General features: G+C 33.4%; 1 protein-coding gene and 5 long non-coding RNA genes across 7 annotated transcripts; 1 reads left to right on the forward strand and 5 right to left on the reverse strand.

Moving 5' to 3' along the window:
* Nucleotides 1–3,393: 3,393 nt before the first annotated feature.
* LOC143364004 (uncharacterized) lies at nt 3,394–4,836 on the forward strand. 2 transcript variants are annotated; one of them, XR_013083957.1, is made up of 5 exons: nt 3,394–3,447; nt 3,531–3,623; nt 3,744–3,848; nt 4,355–4,519; nt 4,778–4,836. It is a non-coding gene; the product is annotated as an uncharacterized LOC143364004 (long non-coding RNA). The 2 variants fall into 2 exon arrangements; XR_013083956.1 differs by lacking the exon at nt 3,394–3,447 and having other exon boundaries at nt 3,484–3,623.
* LOC143364006 (uncharacterized) lies at nt 3,404–3,812 on the reverse strand. Its single transcript, XR_013083959.1, has 3 exons — nt 3,762–3,812; nt 3,567–3,595; nt 3,404–3,483 (listed from the first exon to the last, which is right to left on the reverse strand). It is a non-coding gene; the product is annotated as an uncharacterized LOC143364006 (long non-coding RNA).
* Nucleotides 4,837–4,883: 47 nt separating the features above from the next.
* On the reverse strand, nt 4,884–6,536 carry LOC143364005 (uncharacterized). Its single transcript, XR_013083958.1, has 3 exons — nt 6,420–6,536; nt 5,717–5,830; nt 4,884–5,258 (listed from the first exon to the last, which is right to left on the reverse strand). It is a non-coding gene; the product is annotated as an uncharacterized LOC143364005 (long non-coding RNA).
* Nucleotides 6,537–7,317: 781 nt separating this feature from the next.
* On the reverse strand, nt 7,318–8,422 carry LOC143364003 (uncharacterized). Its single transcript, XR_013083955.1, has 3 exons — nt 8,287–8,422; nt 7,515–8,162; nt 7,318–7,383 (listed from the first exon to the last, which is right to left on the reverse strand). It is a non-coding gene; the product is annotated as an uncharacterized LOC143364003 (long non-coding RNA).
* Nucleotides 8,423–11,372: 2,950 nt separating this feature from the next.
* Nucleotides 11,373–12,582, reverse strand: LOC143364002 (uncharacterized). The gene is made up of 3 exons (XR_013083954.1): nt 12,388–12,582; nt 12,167–12,224; nt 11,373–11,799 (listed from the first exon to the last, which is right to left on the reverse strand). It is a non-coding gene; the product is annotated as an uncharacterized LOC143364002 (long non-coding RNA).
* Nucleotides 12,583–12,618: 36 nt separating this feature from the next.
* LOC143364007 (52 kDa repressor of the inhibitor of the protein kinase-like) lies at nt 12,619–16,264 on the reverse strand. Its single transcript, XM_076804531.1, has 3 exons — nt 16,222–16,264; nt 14,009–15,826; nt 12,619–13,817 (listed from the first exon to the last, which is right to left on the reverse strand). The coding sequence occupies exons 1-3, from the start codon at nt 16,262–16,264 to the stop codon at nt 13,021–13,023; spliced, it is 2,658 nt and encodes an 885-aa protein (XP_076660646.1). The 3' UTR covers nt 12,619–13,020.
* Nucleotides 16,265–16,821: the final 557 nt, after the last annotated feature.

A 16,821-nucleotide genomic window follows, 5' to 3' on the forward strand; every position in this document is an offset into this window, starting at 1 on the left:
GGACGAGGCGGCGACGAGGTTGAGAAGATGTACGCCTCAGACCCGTAATCCCTCGGCGGCGCCTCCGGGTTGGTAGGCCCGGGCTCGGTGTCCTTCTCGTTGTCTTTCTGCAGGGCGTCCTCCGTAGCCGTCCCCTGAATAGTTTCCCTCCGGATTTTCCGCGTTCCTGTGAGCTGGGAAAAGGATCCGGGTCCCCCTGGGACCCGGCCACGGTCCTGCAACTTCGTGTCGCGCCAAGTGGCGCGGCATTCAAACCGCGTCAATATCCGATCTGGGATCTCGGACGCTCCCAGGGAGATCGATCACGACACCGTTATCGCGGTGGTGCTGCCAAAGGGCGGCCCGGTCTTTCGATCTCCGATCGGAGGGACGTGGACAATGTTGCCACGTCACAGTATTTATATGTGTATTTGTTATATGTATTTATATATTGTGGATTTTAATTGTATTCAAATCTGATAGTATGCTGCATCTGTGAAAACATGAAAGATACATACAGAATGTACAAGTCTTATTCGTTTTTCTGTTATTATATGCTCACTTATGTTTGGAATATAGAACGTAAATGCCCAATTGTCGTGTAATAGATCTTTACTATCATTTACTCTTTATTAGTGCAAAATTGTATATATCTAATTCTGTTTTTACACGATAGATACGTTCCCGAAGAAAATTCGTGTACATTTTTTTTATACGTATTCTTCGGGAACATATCTATCGTGTAAAAACAGAATTAGGTGTATATTATTTAGATGAAAATGTTCTATTTTCGTGCATGTGAAAGACTTCGGAATAAAAATATATATATGAGTGAAGTAAGTAATAAATAAATAAATGAACCAATCCTAGCTTTACACACGGTCTCTGCAGTCATTTGTTTTGTCGTTAACTTTCGTTTGTTTCAGATACTTCTGTTCGTAACTTCATACATGTTCATTTGCTATTCAATTCTCTTATAGTGGTTTGTATCATTTATATTGTGCTACTTTCACTGTTACGTGCTGTTTTAAAAATGGAAAAACTTCCCGGAAAATCCGTCGGTAGCTTTATTTACGTATATAATAATTATACGTATAATAAAGACAATCGCACAAAAAATATTTTTCGCTGTAATACACGCCGTACTACGGGGTGTCGCGGGGCAATAATGGACGTCGGTGATGGTTGTATTAAATTGTTACACGATCACAATCATTCGAAACTTTTGCATAGGATCGATCAAGAGAAAATGAAGCACGAAATGCTTCAGCTTTGTCGAGAAACGTCGTTTCCATTAAAGCAAATATTCGACGATGTTTGTAGAAAGTATGTTTTCAAACATTTTTTTATTCAAAATTTTATTGAGATGGACATAAATTTGTTTATAATTGCAGGTACCCAGATGCTGGAGCACATTGCTCTTTTCGAAAATTAAGACCAACATTACAAAGGGAAAGAGCATATTGTCGGCCACGAATACCAGAGACGTTTATACTCTTAAATGAAATGATTCAAAATTATCAACCTCTGGAATACTTAAATGTATACTATGCAGTGTCAGAAAAAGGGGAAAACGCAATAATTTTGTCATCTGACATTTTAGTTGAAGCATTGAGTAAATCTACAGAATTGTACGTAGATGAAACTTTTGCAGTAAGTATAGTAATACCGTTATAAATCTGCTATAACATCCTCCTTTTATACTTTAACATTAGATATAACATTTATTATAATAGTTATATTGTATGTTTGACTGAAACATTTTTACATTTGTTATCTTTAAGTTTAAAAATTCCACATTATATTCTTGAATCTATAATGCTGACATTTATTCTGTGCATTGTTCCTGATTGGTCAGTTTTTCATTAATAACTAATACCTAAAGTCGTACTGAACATTTTGGTAAATGAATGGTAAAGTTGTTCAGAATCATATCTTAGTTAGTAATCAATTTTTGAAATCAAGTCCAATAATTTCATCTGAAAACTATATATGTCGTAAGTCCAAAATGTGTATATGTCGTAAGTCCAAAATGTGTATATGTCGTAAGTCCAAAATGTGCATATGTCATAGTACGTTATGTAATATTTGTTTTCTTAGGTCTTACCGAAGAAACCCCACATAGTACAGCTGTACACAGTTCACATACGCTACATGGATAATGTAAAACATAATTTGCATTAGTTTTATATATTAAAATGAGTTCAATATTATGAGATGATTTTTTTAGGGTATTGCGACTCTACTTATTCTATGCGAAAAACGAACAGCTACTTTATATACTGCCATATGGGAAAAAATAATTAATATAATACCCAATTTGCCAAACACTATAAAGTTTATAATGAGCGATTATGAAACAGCAGCTGTTAAAACCTTAAGCAAGTTATTTCCCAGTGCAGATATGCATGGCTGCTGGTTCCATTATTGTCAGGTTTGTAATGCTATTTATAATACATTTACTTGTATTAACACAATTCTAGTTTTCTGTTTATATATTGTAGGCTGTTCTTCGAAAGTGGCGTAAGCTTGGATTAAATAGTGCTCCTCATACTGTTGTACATATGGCAATGTCTTTGCCTTTAATACCTGCTATAAAATTTGAACAAGGTTTGTCAATTATTCAAAAGGAAGCAGATATTGCATCCAGCAAGTTTCCGGGTATTCTTTTGTTTATGACCTATATGAGACGTACTTGGTTAAACATAGCATCGCAAGTCAGCGTGCACAATTGTCCAGTACGTACGAATAATATTGCAGAATCATTTCACAACATTGCATGTCAAAAACTGGGGAAACAAAATATTAATATTTGGGCATTTTTAGGTACAGTATTTTTTACTTTTATTGTTTATTATACACATAAAATTAATTTTTGATAAGTGGCATGAATTTATTTATAATTTAGTGACTATACTTAATTTATTCTTTATGTTATTCTACATATACAGAGGTTTATATATAATTAAATGTTATTACATTTTTAGAAAAAGTAAAAGATCTGCTTATTAACCAAGAGCTTGACTTGAGTCGATTGCAAAATGGTATAGCATCTCGAAGACGTCGTACAAATGCTAATATTAATCATAGAAAAGAAATAACAAGTGCTCAAGAAGAATATAATGCTGGAAGGTATGTGTCTTTTTCTCTAGTTCCAACTGTTTACTATTTGTTACTAACATGTTTACTATTTGTCCATATACATATATGTATGTGTATTTTACATTTGAATGTATATGATTTTTAGATTATCTTTAGAAGAATTTTTAAATATGTTTACTCATAATGAAAAAACTTTTCAAATTAATAAAGTTATCACATTGGCAAGTATGTAGCTTATATATCTTATGTCTTCGCATAGAAGATATTCCATACAATTAACATGTTTTTCTTGTACAGATGAAGATAGTAATAATGAGATTGAAGATATCAATTATTTTGATATAAGTTATGGACCGGTGGAGAAAGGTAAATAAATTTGCTTTATTATATAGTACGTACAACCTGCAATATAAATACGACATATTATTCAAAATAATATATATTATTAGCAGAACGAGTGCATAAAAAAGATAGAAGAACGTTACCAAATACGGCTTTGACATCATCGGGTTCTCTGAAAACAAAAGACACAAAAGTTACAGGTAATTTCATATGTTTTTTTGTTAGCATAAAAGAATTAATTTATTTTTCACTTGTTGCGTTTTTATGAACTCAATGCTATTTCCTGATATAAAATAATTTATAAAGTTTAATATTTGTAGAAAATTATCTCAACGAACCCCAGCAATGTATTTTACACAGCAGCATAGTAAATATACAAAGTGCACAAAATCTCCATGACAAATTTGACAGCAATCATATTGACGGTAATTTATTTGACTTTACATATCTGTATCCTATATAGAGCCAAAGTGTACTATAACCAGGTAGAACCTATAAGGGGGTAGTATACCTTCAGATTTTTACTAGAAAGGAACTGGAATCTTATGAGATTTTAGGTCGAAACATGAGTCTGCGCCATGTCGTTGTTTGAGCTTATAAGATCATATTTTGAGCTGGGTGAGGGCTCATTCTATAGAGGAAGGTTAAATACCGCGCTCATCATATTATATTATTTTTTGATATAGTACATGCAAATTGTGTTCTTTAAAATGTCACAAATAAATAGTACATACCATTTTAAAAAAGTGCATCCACAATTGCTAAATGTATAATTAGATGGAAAAAGTCTATGAGAAATTAGACTTTCCCACACTATTTAATTTTCTTTTCTATAAAATGTGGCACTAACGATTCTCAATATATAATTCATCCCAATTGAGTGGGACGTCCTGTATACTATATATTAACAATCCAATTTATATTTTTCTAGATGATGACATTTATGAAATTCTTGAAGATAGATTTTGGTATGATAAAACGGAAAATCAAGTCAGTAATGATAATAATAATCGAAAAGAAGATATTAGAGAACATAAAGAAGGGTATTGCATAATCTGCTTTGTTAAGAAAGCAACACAAGTTTGCGTTCCATGTGGTCATCTTGCATGCTGCATGATATGCATCATGCGACTAGAGTGTAATAGATGTCCCACATGTAATGATAATTTTAATACACATGTGACACTGCGCCTTCCATGATACATATATATATATAACTTATCGTTGCTGAGATGTTTGACTGTTTTCATGAAGCCTTATAATGTTTACATTTGACGTAGTGAGCATATCCTCTAATACGTCCCAGAATGAATCTAAGGGAATGAACACAGGCAAGTATCTCAGCAACGGTAAGTTTTTAGACAAATATACTTTAGTATTTTTATACTCAGGATACGCCAGAAGGATCGAGATTTAGTCAACGTCGAGTTAACAGTCGATTTAGTTAATAGTCGAGTATTTAATTAACATCTTTATTCAACATCAGTGTACATTTGTTTCTGACTATCATTTTCCAGTGAAATACAGTTATTTATTAGTAGATCCATACGTTCTAGTTTCAACATTTATACAGTCCACTCCACTTACTTTCAAATTCAACCGTTTCTCATTCATCCAGTTCTTCCAATTTCCATTCACTCTCTCTTTTAGCGATCCTAAAATGTAACAATGGTTTTTTGCAATTATCTCGGAAACTAAGTCCGAGCGATGGGCAGATGTGTAAAAAGTTGTTCAGCCCGACACATAAAAAAGATCTGCTACACTTTAATTTCGAAGTTTTTCTAAAATTATACGCGGCTGACGAAGGTCGATGTTCTTGTTGACTAGTTCTTTTACTGTAAAAGAATTTTTTCTTTTGATTGAATAAGAATTAAATATTTCTAACAATATACTATTAAAAAAATTCAAGGAACACTGAATTGTGGCCTACTTTTCATTTCAAATATGATACGACGATGAAAAAATAGGATATACTTCTATATTTGCAAAGTTATCTCAAAACAAGTAATTCTTCACATTTTGTAAGCTCCATACGACAGAAAAGGGTAATTTTAATTATTCTAAAAAAATCTAAAAGTAGAAAATCTACATATTAGTATTTGCAACATACACATATATGCTATTGGAAGACAAATCGGTGTCTCAAAGCTATGTCTAATATTATGTGAGAGAGAAAGGCATTGTTTACAATTAGTGTTGAGATAAAATCAATAAAGTAAATGTTCTCATCGATATTTAGTATTCCTTCAATTTTCTCATATTGTATGTCCAGATGGTTTAATTTAAATTGTACCTTTATCTTGTATTACTTTTTTCGTACGTTTTTTCCTCACTTGGACTTGTATTTTTCGAACTGTTCTTAAATTTATTGAATTAGTAGCACATTCAGAACATATTTCTGGAGAACCTGCAGAAACAAACACAAACAATTTGACCATGTATGTTTGTATCCCTTTAATGTACTTACTAACGGTAAATATAGACAAAGAGGGACCCAGCTCCAATGACCTTCACCTTCTCATATGTTGTCAAGGTCATAGTCCGAACTTATCCCGCGCACTTACTGCGCGTTGGTAATTAGGTTAGTAAAACAAATACTCACAATAATTGTAGAGATTGTAATTAGGGAAAGGACATAGGGAATAATTGACATTTAATGTCGTTTCTCTTTTTACAGGTAAGCTTTGTAAATAGTTGTAAATAAGAACATGAAAAACAAAATTTAAAAAATCTCTTGTTACAGGAGAAACTCAATTCTGTTATTATTCCTGTCTTTACCTAATCACCCGGAGAATTCATTAGCATTATATGTATAGGAAGGAGTTGTTCAAAATGTTGACCTTAACAACATATTTCAAGGGCAACGCAATCGGAACTAGGTCACCATTTGTGTGTGTGTGTGTGTGTGTGCGTGTGTGTGTGTGTGTGCGTGTGTGTGTGTGTGCGTGCGTGCGTGTGTGTGTGTGTGTGTGTGTGTCTATATGTATTTACAATACCTTGTGCTAATCTACATTGGGTTTTATTGGCGATTTCATTTCGCGATCCTTGGCCTTCCTCAACTACAGTTGCACCCACTGAATTGTTAACACAGTCAAGATAAGTGTCTGGAAAGTCTTTAAAAAATTATTATTGGAGATACATTTACCAGTAATTATGAAAGTGGGAGAGTCCCCATTTATTCATATTTATCGTACCATGTGTTAACCTACATTGCGTTTTATTGGCGATTTCATTTCGCGATTCTTGGCCTTCCTCAACTACAGTTGCACCCACTGAATTGTTAACGCAGTCAAGATAAGTGTCTGTAAAGTCTTTAAAAAATTATTATTGGAGATACATTTACCAGTAATTATGAAAGTGGGAGAGTCCCCATTTATTCATATTTATCGTACCATGTGTTAACCTACATTGCGTTTTATTGGCGATTTCATTTCGCGATTCTTGGCCTTCCTCAACTACAGTTGCAACCACTGAATTGTTAGCACAGTCAAAATAAGTGTCTGGAAAGTCTTTAAAAAATTATTATTGGAGATACATTTACCAGTAATTATGAAAGTGGTGTAATAAAAAAATTGTTTTCAATAATTTTATTAATAATATTGAAATATAGAGAGAAATATTGAAAAATAAGAAACACACTTAATTTTTGTATATTTTGACTTGCACCTTTTTCATAATTTAACTTTCTACATTAATAATAATTGCAATACTTTACCTTCATTCCCGTACATTATTATCTTGTTGCCCTTATAAAAAGATAATAAGTATTCCTTTCAAGTTAACCTATTTAAACACCAGGCTACGTATAAACATCTTTTATAAGGAAACATTCTTACAATATAAATGGGCAATTCCACTCCAAGTGGAAACAAAATTTCATTACTTGTTCGTCGATACAGTTTAACCTTTTTTAGTTATGAAAGTCGAAATTTGATGAATACTATTTTTAAAATATTATAACTGAAAAAATGTTAGAAATACCAACATTAAGTGTGTGAAGTTATAAAGTTTAACCAAGAGAATGTAACATACGGCTATGTCCTTTTTAATTATTATAAACAATATTTTTGTTTTTCAAAATTTGAAATAACCTTGAGGAGCAGAATTTTAACAGGATTCTTCTGAATAGTCTTCACATTTCCAGCTGGTAGATTAATGATTGTCAAAGGTACCAAATTTCAACTTTACGCATGACTTGACTGTGAGTCAAACCAACACACTTTTCTATGGGCTATATACTAAACTCTAAGTCATATGCAACGTTGAACTGTAGTAACTTTGACAATTATTAATGCTCTTGCCTGAAACTTGCACAACATTAAGAAGACCGTTTGATGCTGCAGGCTCATATTTTCTTAAGAAGTACATATATATTCAACTTCTGACCCTTATAACTCGAAAAGGTAAAACAATGCCGAGGAACGACTAGCGAGATATTACAAAATTTCATAAAAATCCACAGACACGTTCGATGTAATTTAGAGTGGAACTGCCCAAAGAAATATTTTGTAATATCATTAAAGCTAAAAGTGATAAATACAATTATGAACACAATTATAATAAATGCAGTTTAAGAAATTTATGTGTTACAAACCTTCCATTAGCGAGCTGCTTCTGTAATGTTTCAATTTTATTGTTCCTTAGTATAGTTTTGTTATTGCTTTTACGACGTACCGATTGTCCTGTACTTAATCTTTTGACCTTAATTTCTTCGTCCATTAGTAGCTGTTCCAAATGTTCTGTAAAGTTAAGAACTAATTTATCTTTAATAACAGATCATTTTCTTATTCTGTAATAGAGAAGGAGAAGAGGAGAAAATACGTAATAGTATACAAATATTTTATATAAACAAAATACAATTACCCAAAAATTTCCATACGTTCTTTTTCCCTTTTCCTAACTTTGACGAAACAATATTATTATAGGATTCTGATATATTGTTTGTTCTTATTGGACAATCGTGTACTGAAACTTTTTTCATTTTTGGTAGCCACGTAGTTTGTAAATACTTAATAAAAGTTTCTATTGCTGGATATTCAGGAATTATTGAAGCAGATTCATTACGAACTTCAGAGAATCCTTTTTCAAAAAGGTCTTCAGGAGTCAAGGCTAAAGTCATTGCCATGGACAATACTTTGGTTGGCGCATCTGCAAGACCTAAATAGCGCCATTTTCGTAATAAAGCCTTTATCACGAAAAATTGAATTAAGATTATATCTTCTATGAGAGGTATATACAGGGTGGTCCACCTAAGTAAGGCCACCTAAATATCTCCTCTAATTGTGGGGTTACAAAAAATATTTTGTATGCTATTTGAATGGTTTTAAAAAACCATTCTATTGCAAAAAAAATTTTTTTCTAGGGTAATTTTTTTCGGAGTTTACAAGGTTATCGATGTTTTTTTGCGTATAATTGTATAATTTTTTTTATTGCATCGTGTAGCTGATGTAAAAATACGTTCAGTTATGTACATTACATGACCTTGAAATGACCTTTGAGTTCAAAAATTAAACGGAAACGATAAATTGTCTATAGAAACTTTAGAGACGAAGACGTCGTTCGGGAATCTGTAAGAGTAAATAAACATGTTCACTATCACGAAACCCCATTATGAAATTTGTAAAGCTATTTTTCAAACTGTCATTGTAATAGATGCTCGAAATGGTGCCCCTCCACATCGATACATTTTTTGAAGCGTAGAATAAGAGACTCTCTGGCCCTTTCAAATGTTGTCGGATTAATTGCAGCACAAACTGTTATTATTCTGTCTTTCATGTTCTCTGGCGTTGTTGGTTGTTCACAATAAACAACTTCTTTCAAATGTCCCCATAAGAAAAAATCCATAGGCGTGAGATCTGGTGACCGCGGTGGCCACGCTACATGTCCAGTACGTCCAATCCAAGAATTTGGAAATTTTGTATCTAAAATTTGTCTTACAAGACGTGTAGAATGTGCCGGACAACCATCGTGCTGATACCACATTCTTCCACGAATGTCTAATGGTACATCATCCAAAAGCATCTGTAGCTCATCTTGCAAGAATTTTACATACTTTTGTCCATTTAATGTACCATTTATAAAATAAGGACCAATTGTTTGGTTATTCAAGATACCGCACCATACATTTACTGTCCAAGGTCTCTGCCTATCCACTTGTCTTAACCATCGTGGATTTTCCACTGACCAATAATGCATGTTTCTCAAAGGGCCTAGCCGAATAAGATGGTCAAAACTGCCCTTAGACGTTTTTCAATAATTAATGAACCATTCGAAAGCTGACCAAGCAAAACCCCTCTGAGCCAAATTTCAACCCCCTATCGTGCTCGTGAGGGTAGTTACAGGGTAAATTAGATTTTGAGCTTTTCCGTGCATTTTCCGCACTCTGATGCTTCCTAAAATTCTGAAAAAAATGTGGCATATTTTGGATCCTAAGACAGATTTTTGAGAATTTTTTCAGATTCATGTTTTCACAGATGCAGCATACTATCAGATTTGAATACAATTAAAATCCACAATATATAAATACATATAACAAATACACATATAAATACATATAAAAAGTTTTATAGAAAAATTAGTCAGTAATCAGATCAGAATAAAATATAAATTGAAAAAACTAGTGAAAAATTTTCTATCTAGTAGAAAATTGAGATCGCTATATATGAATATATGTATTTTTTTTTAAATACTGGAGTTGTTAAGTTCAATAAGTATTAGCTCAGAAGCTATGAATTTTGTTTGAAATGCCTATATACTCAAAATAGTGTGCCGTGTAGTGAAACTATAACATAATCGTGTCACAAAAGCTAGGATAAGTTGCATTTAACAACACACTTTAAAATGACATGCAACATACAGTATTCTAGAACAAGGATATATTATAGATACATTGATGGAAAATATAATGATGAAAATTTTTTTCTCAATACACAGAGGCAGAGAATTTTATTTTCAGTATCTCAATAACAGGTTCTCAAATCCTTGGTAGTCCTCAGAGAATTTTATTTGACACAGATTGCGCCTGTAAAATATAATTAAAGAAATCACAAAGTATCATGTTCATTGCATTTGAACTAACTATTTACAGATAGAATTTACTTATCTCAAATATTTTAGTCAGATTTTAGCATCCAATTGGTATATATTCGGACTCCACCATAAATGTACAAGAGTATACCGCTTGAAATTAGATTGATATTCTTAAATGCCTCCAAAATTACACATATATATATATATATTCATTACACCATGAAGCATTCTGTACGAATGTCGAATCTTTTCAAAAGCAGCTCTTAGACCAAATATTATTACCATTTTGTACTTAAACAATGCAAGTTAAAAGTTCAAGAAACCATAGCTTTAGAAAATAAAATTATGTAACGACGTGTGATACTATTACACTGTGACAGGAGATGTTATGCCATATTACTTATTAACTGATAGATCCGTATAGGTAAGTATAAATAATAAACTTACGAGAGCAAAAATGATAAGTATTGATAAAAATGTATTCACAAAATGCTTAACAGCAATACAGAGTACGCTAATAAATGAAATAGCGTTAGAGATAGATATATAAAATAGATATACGGATTGGCGAATCAGGAGGATGTGTAATCACTAATAAATTAAAAATTAATATCACCATGTTTTATTCTTGATTTTCGTCTCGTACTGTCTTGAAGAATCGCCCATTAAATTGTCTCCAACATGTTGCCGATATATATGTATGTCTTGGACTAGATCGGACCACCGCTTTTCTCGTAAACAGTAAGTATTCCACAAAAGTGGCGGAAGAAATACTGCAGCATATCTTAGTGACAACATAATGACCTAAAACAATTTTTCAAGAATTAATACATGTAACTATTATTTTATGTACATAAGTAAAGTTCAATATAAAAATATAATTATTGTAACATATATAACAAATACACTGGACTAGCTCTGAAAAAAAGATAAGTAAAATGTAAAGAAATACCTGAAACATGAAAGCATCTTTTACTATTAATGTTGTAAATAACATTAAATGACTTAAGGATTTCTGAAATAAATTAGGTAATACACCTTGTACTTACAAGTTTATTAATATCAATGGTTCTATCGTGATAGGTAGCGTCAAGAATCACTGTGTTTAAATCAAGAACACATAAAATATATTACAATTTGAAAATTCAATATTTTTTTGCTTATGCTTTTTCAAAGAGTTGTCGTTACATTTTAAATAAAAGACATAATTAAGGATCATTTGTCATATAAAAAAATTATTATTATTTCACTAACGTATATACACATTTGGTCAAATTATCACACCTTGTTAGAATGCTTAATCCCTTGCGGTCCACACAGTTCCATCTCATATAGTTTTAGAACTTGCTATAATATCATACAATTTAGCTTTAATCCAGATAAAATAAGTATATTAGCAATATATTTAGAACAGTGAAAACTAGAATTGCTTTCATATAATATTTAATTATGGGATTTATGTAATATGTAATTATGGTATTTATATAATATGTAATTATGGTATTATTCATGAATGGAATATGAATATGTAAAATACGCGAGCAGTTGTGCAAAAATAACATTTCTAGACTAAGTCGACGTAAATAGCAACTTAATATTCATGTACGTAATCTTGTTTGCCAATCACTATATCATCAGTAAAAAGAAAATAAAATAAGCCACATAGTATCTGGTTTATTCCATCCGTACCTTTTTGATAGATAGAAATACTTACCTTACTTAATCTGATCAAATTCTAGCTCCCAAATTATGTATTCTCAATCCTTTTGAATCTGCTGCAACATAAATATTTTTTCAACTATTTACAGCTTCTTCATGTTCTTCACTATTTACATGCGTATATTACGATCATTTAACAAATATAGTACTTAACATAACACTTGTGACACAGATTGTACACAAAATAAATTACTTAAAACCGTAGCATTTTCTCACATTTTTATCAACTATTCATAATTTAAGCACATCTTACACAGTCACCTATAAAATTAAAATCACTGACAAATTTTGATACTTTAGACACATTCTGCATAGAAGGTATATAATCATAGACTATGTAATCACACAGCACAACACAAGATGATAAACAACAGTTTGAATTCATTCTGTGCGCAATCTATCGTGAGTACAATTTTACATGTGCGTAACTCAGCGTGCAAGGGCGGATCCAGCTTTGGCGCCAGGGGGGGGTCACATAGTCGTGGTCAAGTCAAGAACTTATAATTTAATTTTGATAACAATAGATACAAGTAAAAAGTAGGTATTTTATTAATGTACGTAAGTACTGTACTTAAAAATATTTATTCTTTATTGTACACTTGAAAAACTTAACACATAATAACTTGTACATATACACGTACATATTGCCATCTTCTCTTGAAGACATTCAGAGAAGCACTATCACGCACGGAATGAGGCAGCCTATTTATATTCCATAACCGTGGTGAATGATTTGTCATAACAGCTAGAGGTATGTCGAGGGGTATGACGCAAAACTCCGCAAAAGTGAAGAGGTGGTACGACAAGGGTTTCCAACAAACAAAATAGAAACAGACAAAATACATATATTTAAATAACAAAATCAATTTTTCTTTTACGTCTTCTCCCGAAACGCGTTATTACGTCATTTACGTCAATGGGTACGTTTTTATGAATGTGGAGAAGTGCCAGTCCGGTTAGGCGATCTTCAACCATTGAAGATCTTAGCCACGATTTAATTCTGCGCAACGTAGAGAAAGACCTTTCTGCTGTCGCTACACTGACAGGTAGTGTAGCCATAATACATAAAAATTTTCTTATATTAGGATACATATCGATGTCACAATTTAAAATAAGATCAGAAATCGACTGCGGTATGTCCTGGCTCCGCTGCCACGCCTGCCACTTCACCATCCACAGCCGATATTCATTTACAATGACAGAAAATGGAGTGTTATCTAGTAATAATGTATAGTCGGTAGCTAGTTGTTTCACAGTTTCAATGTCTTCATTACTACATTCGCTTTTTGGCATGAAAACGCTTAGCTGAAACAAATTAAGTACATCAGGAGACAGGCGGTCCTGGAGATCACTTATTATTGAATCTAGAAGAGGGATGTATATAGCTCTGCGGAAATACTCTTCAGCAGATTGAGCAGGTTGGTTATTGGCCCTATGTATTTGTTTTGATACTATTCTGGGGCATTTAATTTCTACATCTAGCTGCTCAGCTACTTCTTTAGCCTCTTCAAAAAGCTGTCGGTAGATTACGTCCACATTTTCTCTTTTATTTTGTAAAACACTTAAAGTATCATTAATAGCGTCCGTAGCTTTTTTTAAATCAATTGAGTTCGATTGCAGTATTCTGCTTAAAGATACAGTAGTACCTGAAAAATAAAAAGTAAGTGACTGTGACTGTAGTGCATAAACTAAGAATTTATAACTTAATATAAACGGTATGTACTCGTAGCATAAAATATTAACAAAACAACAACATAATTTTAAAGTAGGTTTAGTATACTCGTATAAGTTCATTTGCCAAACAATAAGAAATAAAATAATTTAGGGAAGTACCCACCTAATACATCACTTAAACAGATGGAGGATATAATAAAGTCAGAACTGCGCAATGTTTGCAGCAAGCAATGCGCATCATTGGCAGTTTTATTGTCTTGCCAAGCAGAAATCTTCTCCAAAGCGCTACAAATTTTGACTAAGTTGTCTCCTTGAAATTGAAGATGCCCATCATGCCTCTCTACCCAACGTGTCTCACAAATACCTTGCATGGCAGCTCCGAGTTCTATTTTAAAAATTTCATGCCTCTTAGCGGATGCATTGGCAAATGCCACAACTTTTCTCATTGTGCCAGATGTATTGCGACAGGAAACTACTTTGGATGATCTTGCCAATGAGTTATTGAGCACATGGTTGTTGCACGGGCAACGTTTAGCATGAATGGCTATTTTCATCAATTCTTGCACTGCACCTTTTGTATCTGATGCCATAACCGAGCAGCTGTCAGTTCCAATACCCACACACCAAGATAAATCTAAGTTAAATTTGGTACACAGATTTTCAACGATTTTCGCCAAAGCTACACCTGTCAATCGAGGCTCTATGTCACCTGAATTGTTGTCTTCACGTCTAAGAACATCGTAGGTATCACAAAAAGTCACAAAATGTTCCTTAATAACGCCATCATGCAAATATCGGAATGATAGGCTCAGCTGTGAGATATGTGATATATCTGTTGTTTCATCGAACAAAATTGAAAAATATTTAGCTTCCCGCACATTCTGTAAAATGTTTTCCTGGATGATTTCTGCGCAAACATCTATCAACTCATTTTGTACAGTCTTGCTGATGTACGTGGCGTTGGATTTTGAAGATTCTAAATGTTGCTGCAATGCAATATCGCCAGAATCAATACGGAATTTTAAAAGGGCTCTAAAATTCCCTTCATCGGCTACTACGCTGTCATAGTTCAGCAATTTACCATCGTCGCGATGGCCACGTAACGATATATTTTGATGGCCACAAAATATTATAGTTTTTACGATTGGTCGCAAACGTTCTCTATTTTCATTTATTTGTTTCAGTCTTTGACTATTTACTTGGTTCATTATGTTAATTTCCGGTTTATGAAAACTCAATAAAAAGTTCTTCCCTGCTTGGACAGCTAATTCGTGGTATTTGTTTCGCTGGTGTGTTAGCAGAAGACCATTTTCACCTAGCAAATTACCGAAAGCTTTTAATGGTTCTTTTACGAGTCGACATAAAGGTGTTTTTGTCTGTACACCACCTCCAGGAGCTACGACAAACAAAGCACAGTACTTGCAGTAAAGACCCTGGTCTTTATGCGACAAAACAAGCCAGTGAAACTTGTCAAGGTGAGACTTCTGAGCATATTTTTTTGTTTGTTTTCCTTTTTTATTAACAACACAATGCGGAAAAGTATAATTAGGGGGAGGCTGCCAATGCTTTTCAAGCAACATAGCTTTAGTTGAATCATTTATATTTTCCCCTATATAACAAGCAATATCTGAAGCAAACTTTGGTTGAGAAAGTGAAGTCTTTATCTGATCAGAATCAGAAGTCGATGTACATATTGTAGGCTGAATATCGTTAGTAACAGGAGAGCATGTTTTTTCTTCATCTATGGTTAATGTAGGCAATGTAGCTGTAGAAGCAGAAGCATCGGCAATACAATTATTTTCATCTGTAGTTGTTGTAGGTGAATTTTTCGAGTAAGCAATCTCAAGCCTTGGTTTCTTTGGGAAAAATGAATCTATTTTTTTTAATGAATGTTTCAATCCACCACTACCATCTCCTTTTCCCTTAGAATCACCCTGCAAGCAAATCCATGCAAATTTCACACCCCACAACAGACAACAGACTGTTGCAAATACATATTAAATATATATTCGCTATAGTACAGGCTGGTGGCGCAGGCGCATTACCTCACAAACAAAGCAAAACCATGCAAATTTCACACCCCACATCAGACAACAAACTTTTGTAAACATATGAGTTATAAGTACATAAAAACATAATAATATAGGTAGTTTTACAGAAACTGATTACTTACCATTTCTTGAAATTAATGAATTTGCAGCTACAATTTTTAAGAATACTTATAAAGGTGTAGGAATAACTAAAAATTAACCGAACACGTCTTTCGCTTTCAGCCACGCTATAAAGACTGACTGTCGCCCGTTGACCGTCGCGGGTCGCCGGCACAGGGCCACCTTCTTTTGTTTATTACAAACTCCGATCGTCTTTTTATCTCACCGGTCCGCCGGCCGTGGTGCGGTCCTAGGCGACCGGGTTTCATATTTTTTTTTTTTTTTTTTTATGTAATTACATAAAATCTGTATGGTGACAAAATATATAAATAAAATCATTATGTTCAATTAGTGGTCCACCAAAGTCCTGGAACCAGCTCAGGGGGTGGTCATGACCCCCATGACCACCCCCCTGGATCCGCTGTTGTCAGCGTGTGCGTCTTAACCATGTGGGCAATCCTTGCGTGTGCGAAAACCCACTGTGTCCAATGTTACTGTGTCCATAAAAACCGTGTGTCCAATAATACCGTGTCCAAAAGAACCACCCAACTCAGAACAAACGTTAGAAAAGCTTAACGCCAAACCAGGAAAGCCAAGAATACACCACAGTACGAGAAAACAAAAGGAACATACACCAAACTACGGAACGAATACATTACCAAAATTAGGGAAACCAAAAACACCAGCTGGCAAAAATTCATATCTGATACAGGCAACAGAAATCCTTGGGGAATTCCGTACAAACTCGTAATGGACAAAATCAACATAGAAAAGGCCGCCACCAACATCAAAAAAGCCGATAGCAATCACACAACAACCTGGGAAG

This window comes from Halictus rubicundus, unplaced genomic scaffold (assembly GCF_050948215.1).
Source record: "Halictus rubicundus isolate RS-2024b unplaced genomic scaffold, iyHalRubi1_principal scaffold0208, whole genome shotgun sequence".
Classification (NCBI taxonomy): Eukaryota; Metazoa; Arthropoda; class Insecta; order Hymenoptera; family Halictidae; genus Halictus; species Halictus rubicundus.

What these genes read in the sequence shown, in the direction of transcription:
- LOC143364007 (XM_076804531.1), bottom strand. Translation starts at nt 16,264, where the DNA reads ATGAAACCCGGTCGCCTAGGACCGCACCACGGCCGGCGGACCG. An exon ending in GCACCACGGCCGGCGGACCG is followed by an intron (nt 15,827 to 16,221) that starts GTGAGATAAAAA and finishes TATTTGCAACAG; the next exon opens with TCTGTTGTCTGTTGTGGGGT. An exon ending in CTGTTTAAGTGATGTATTAG is followed by an intron (nt 13,818 to 14,008) that starts GTGGGTACTTCC and finishes TTTATTTTTCAG; the next exon opens with GTACTACTGTATCTTTAAGC.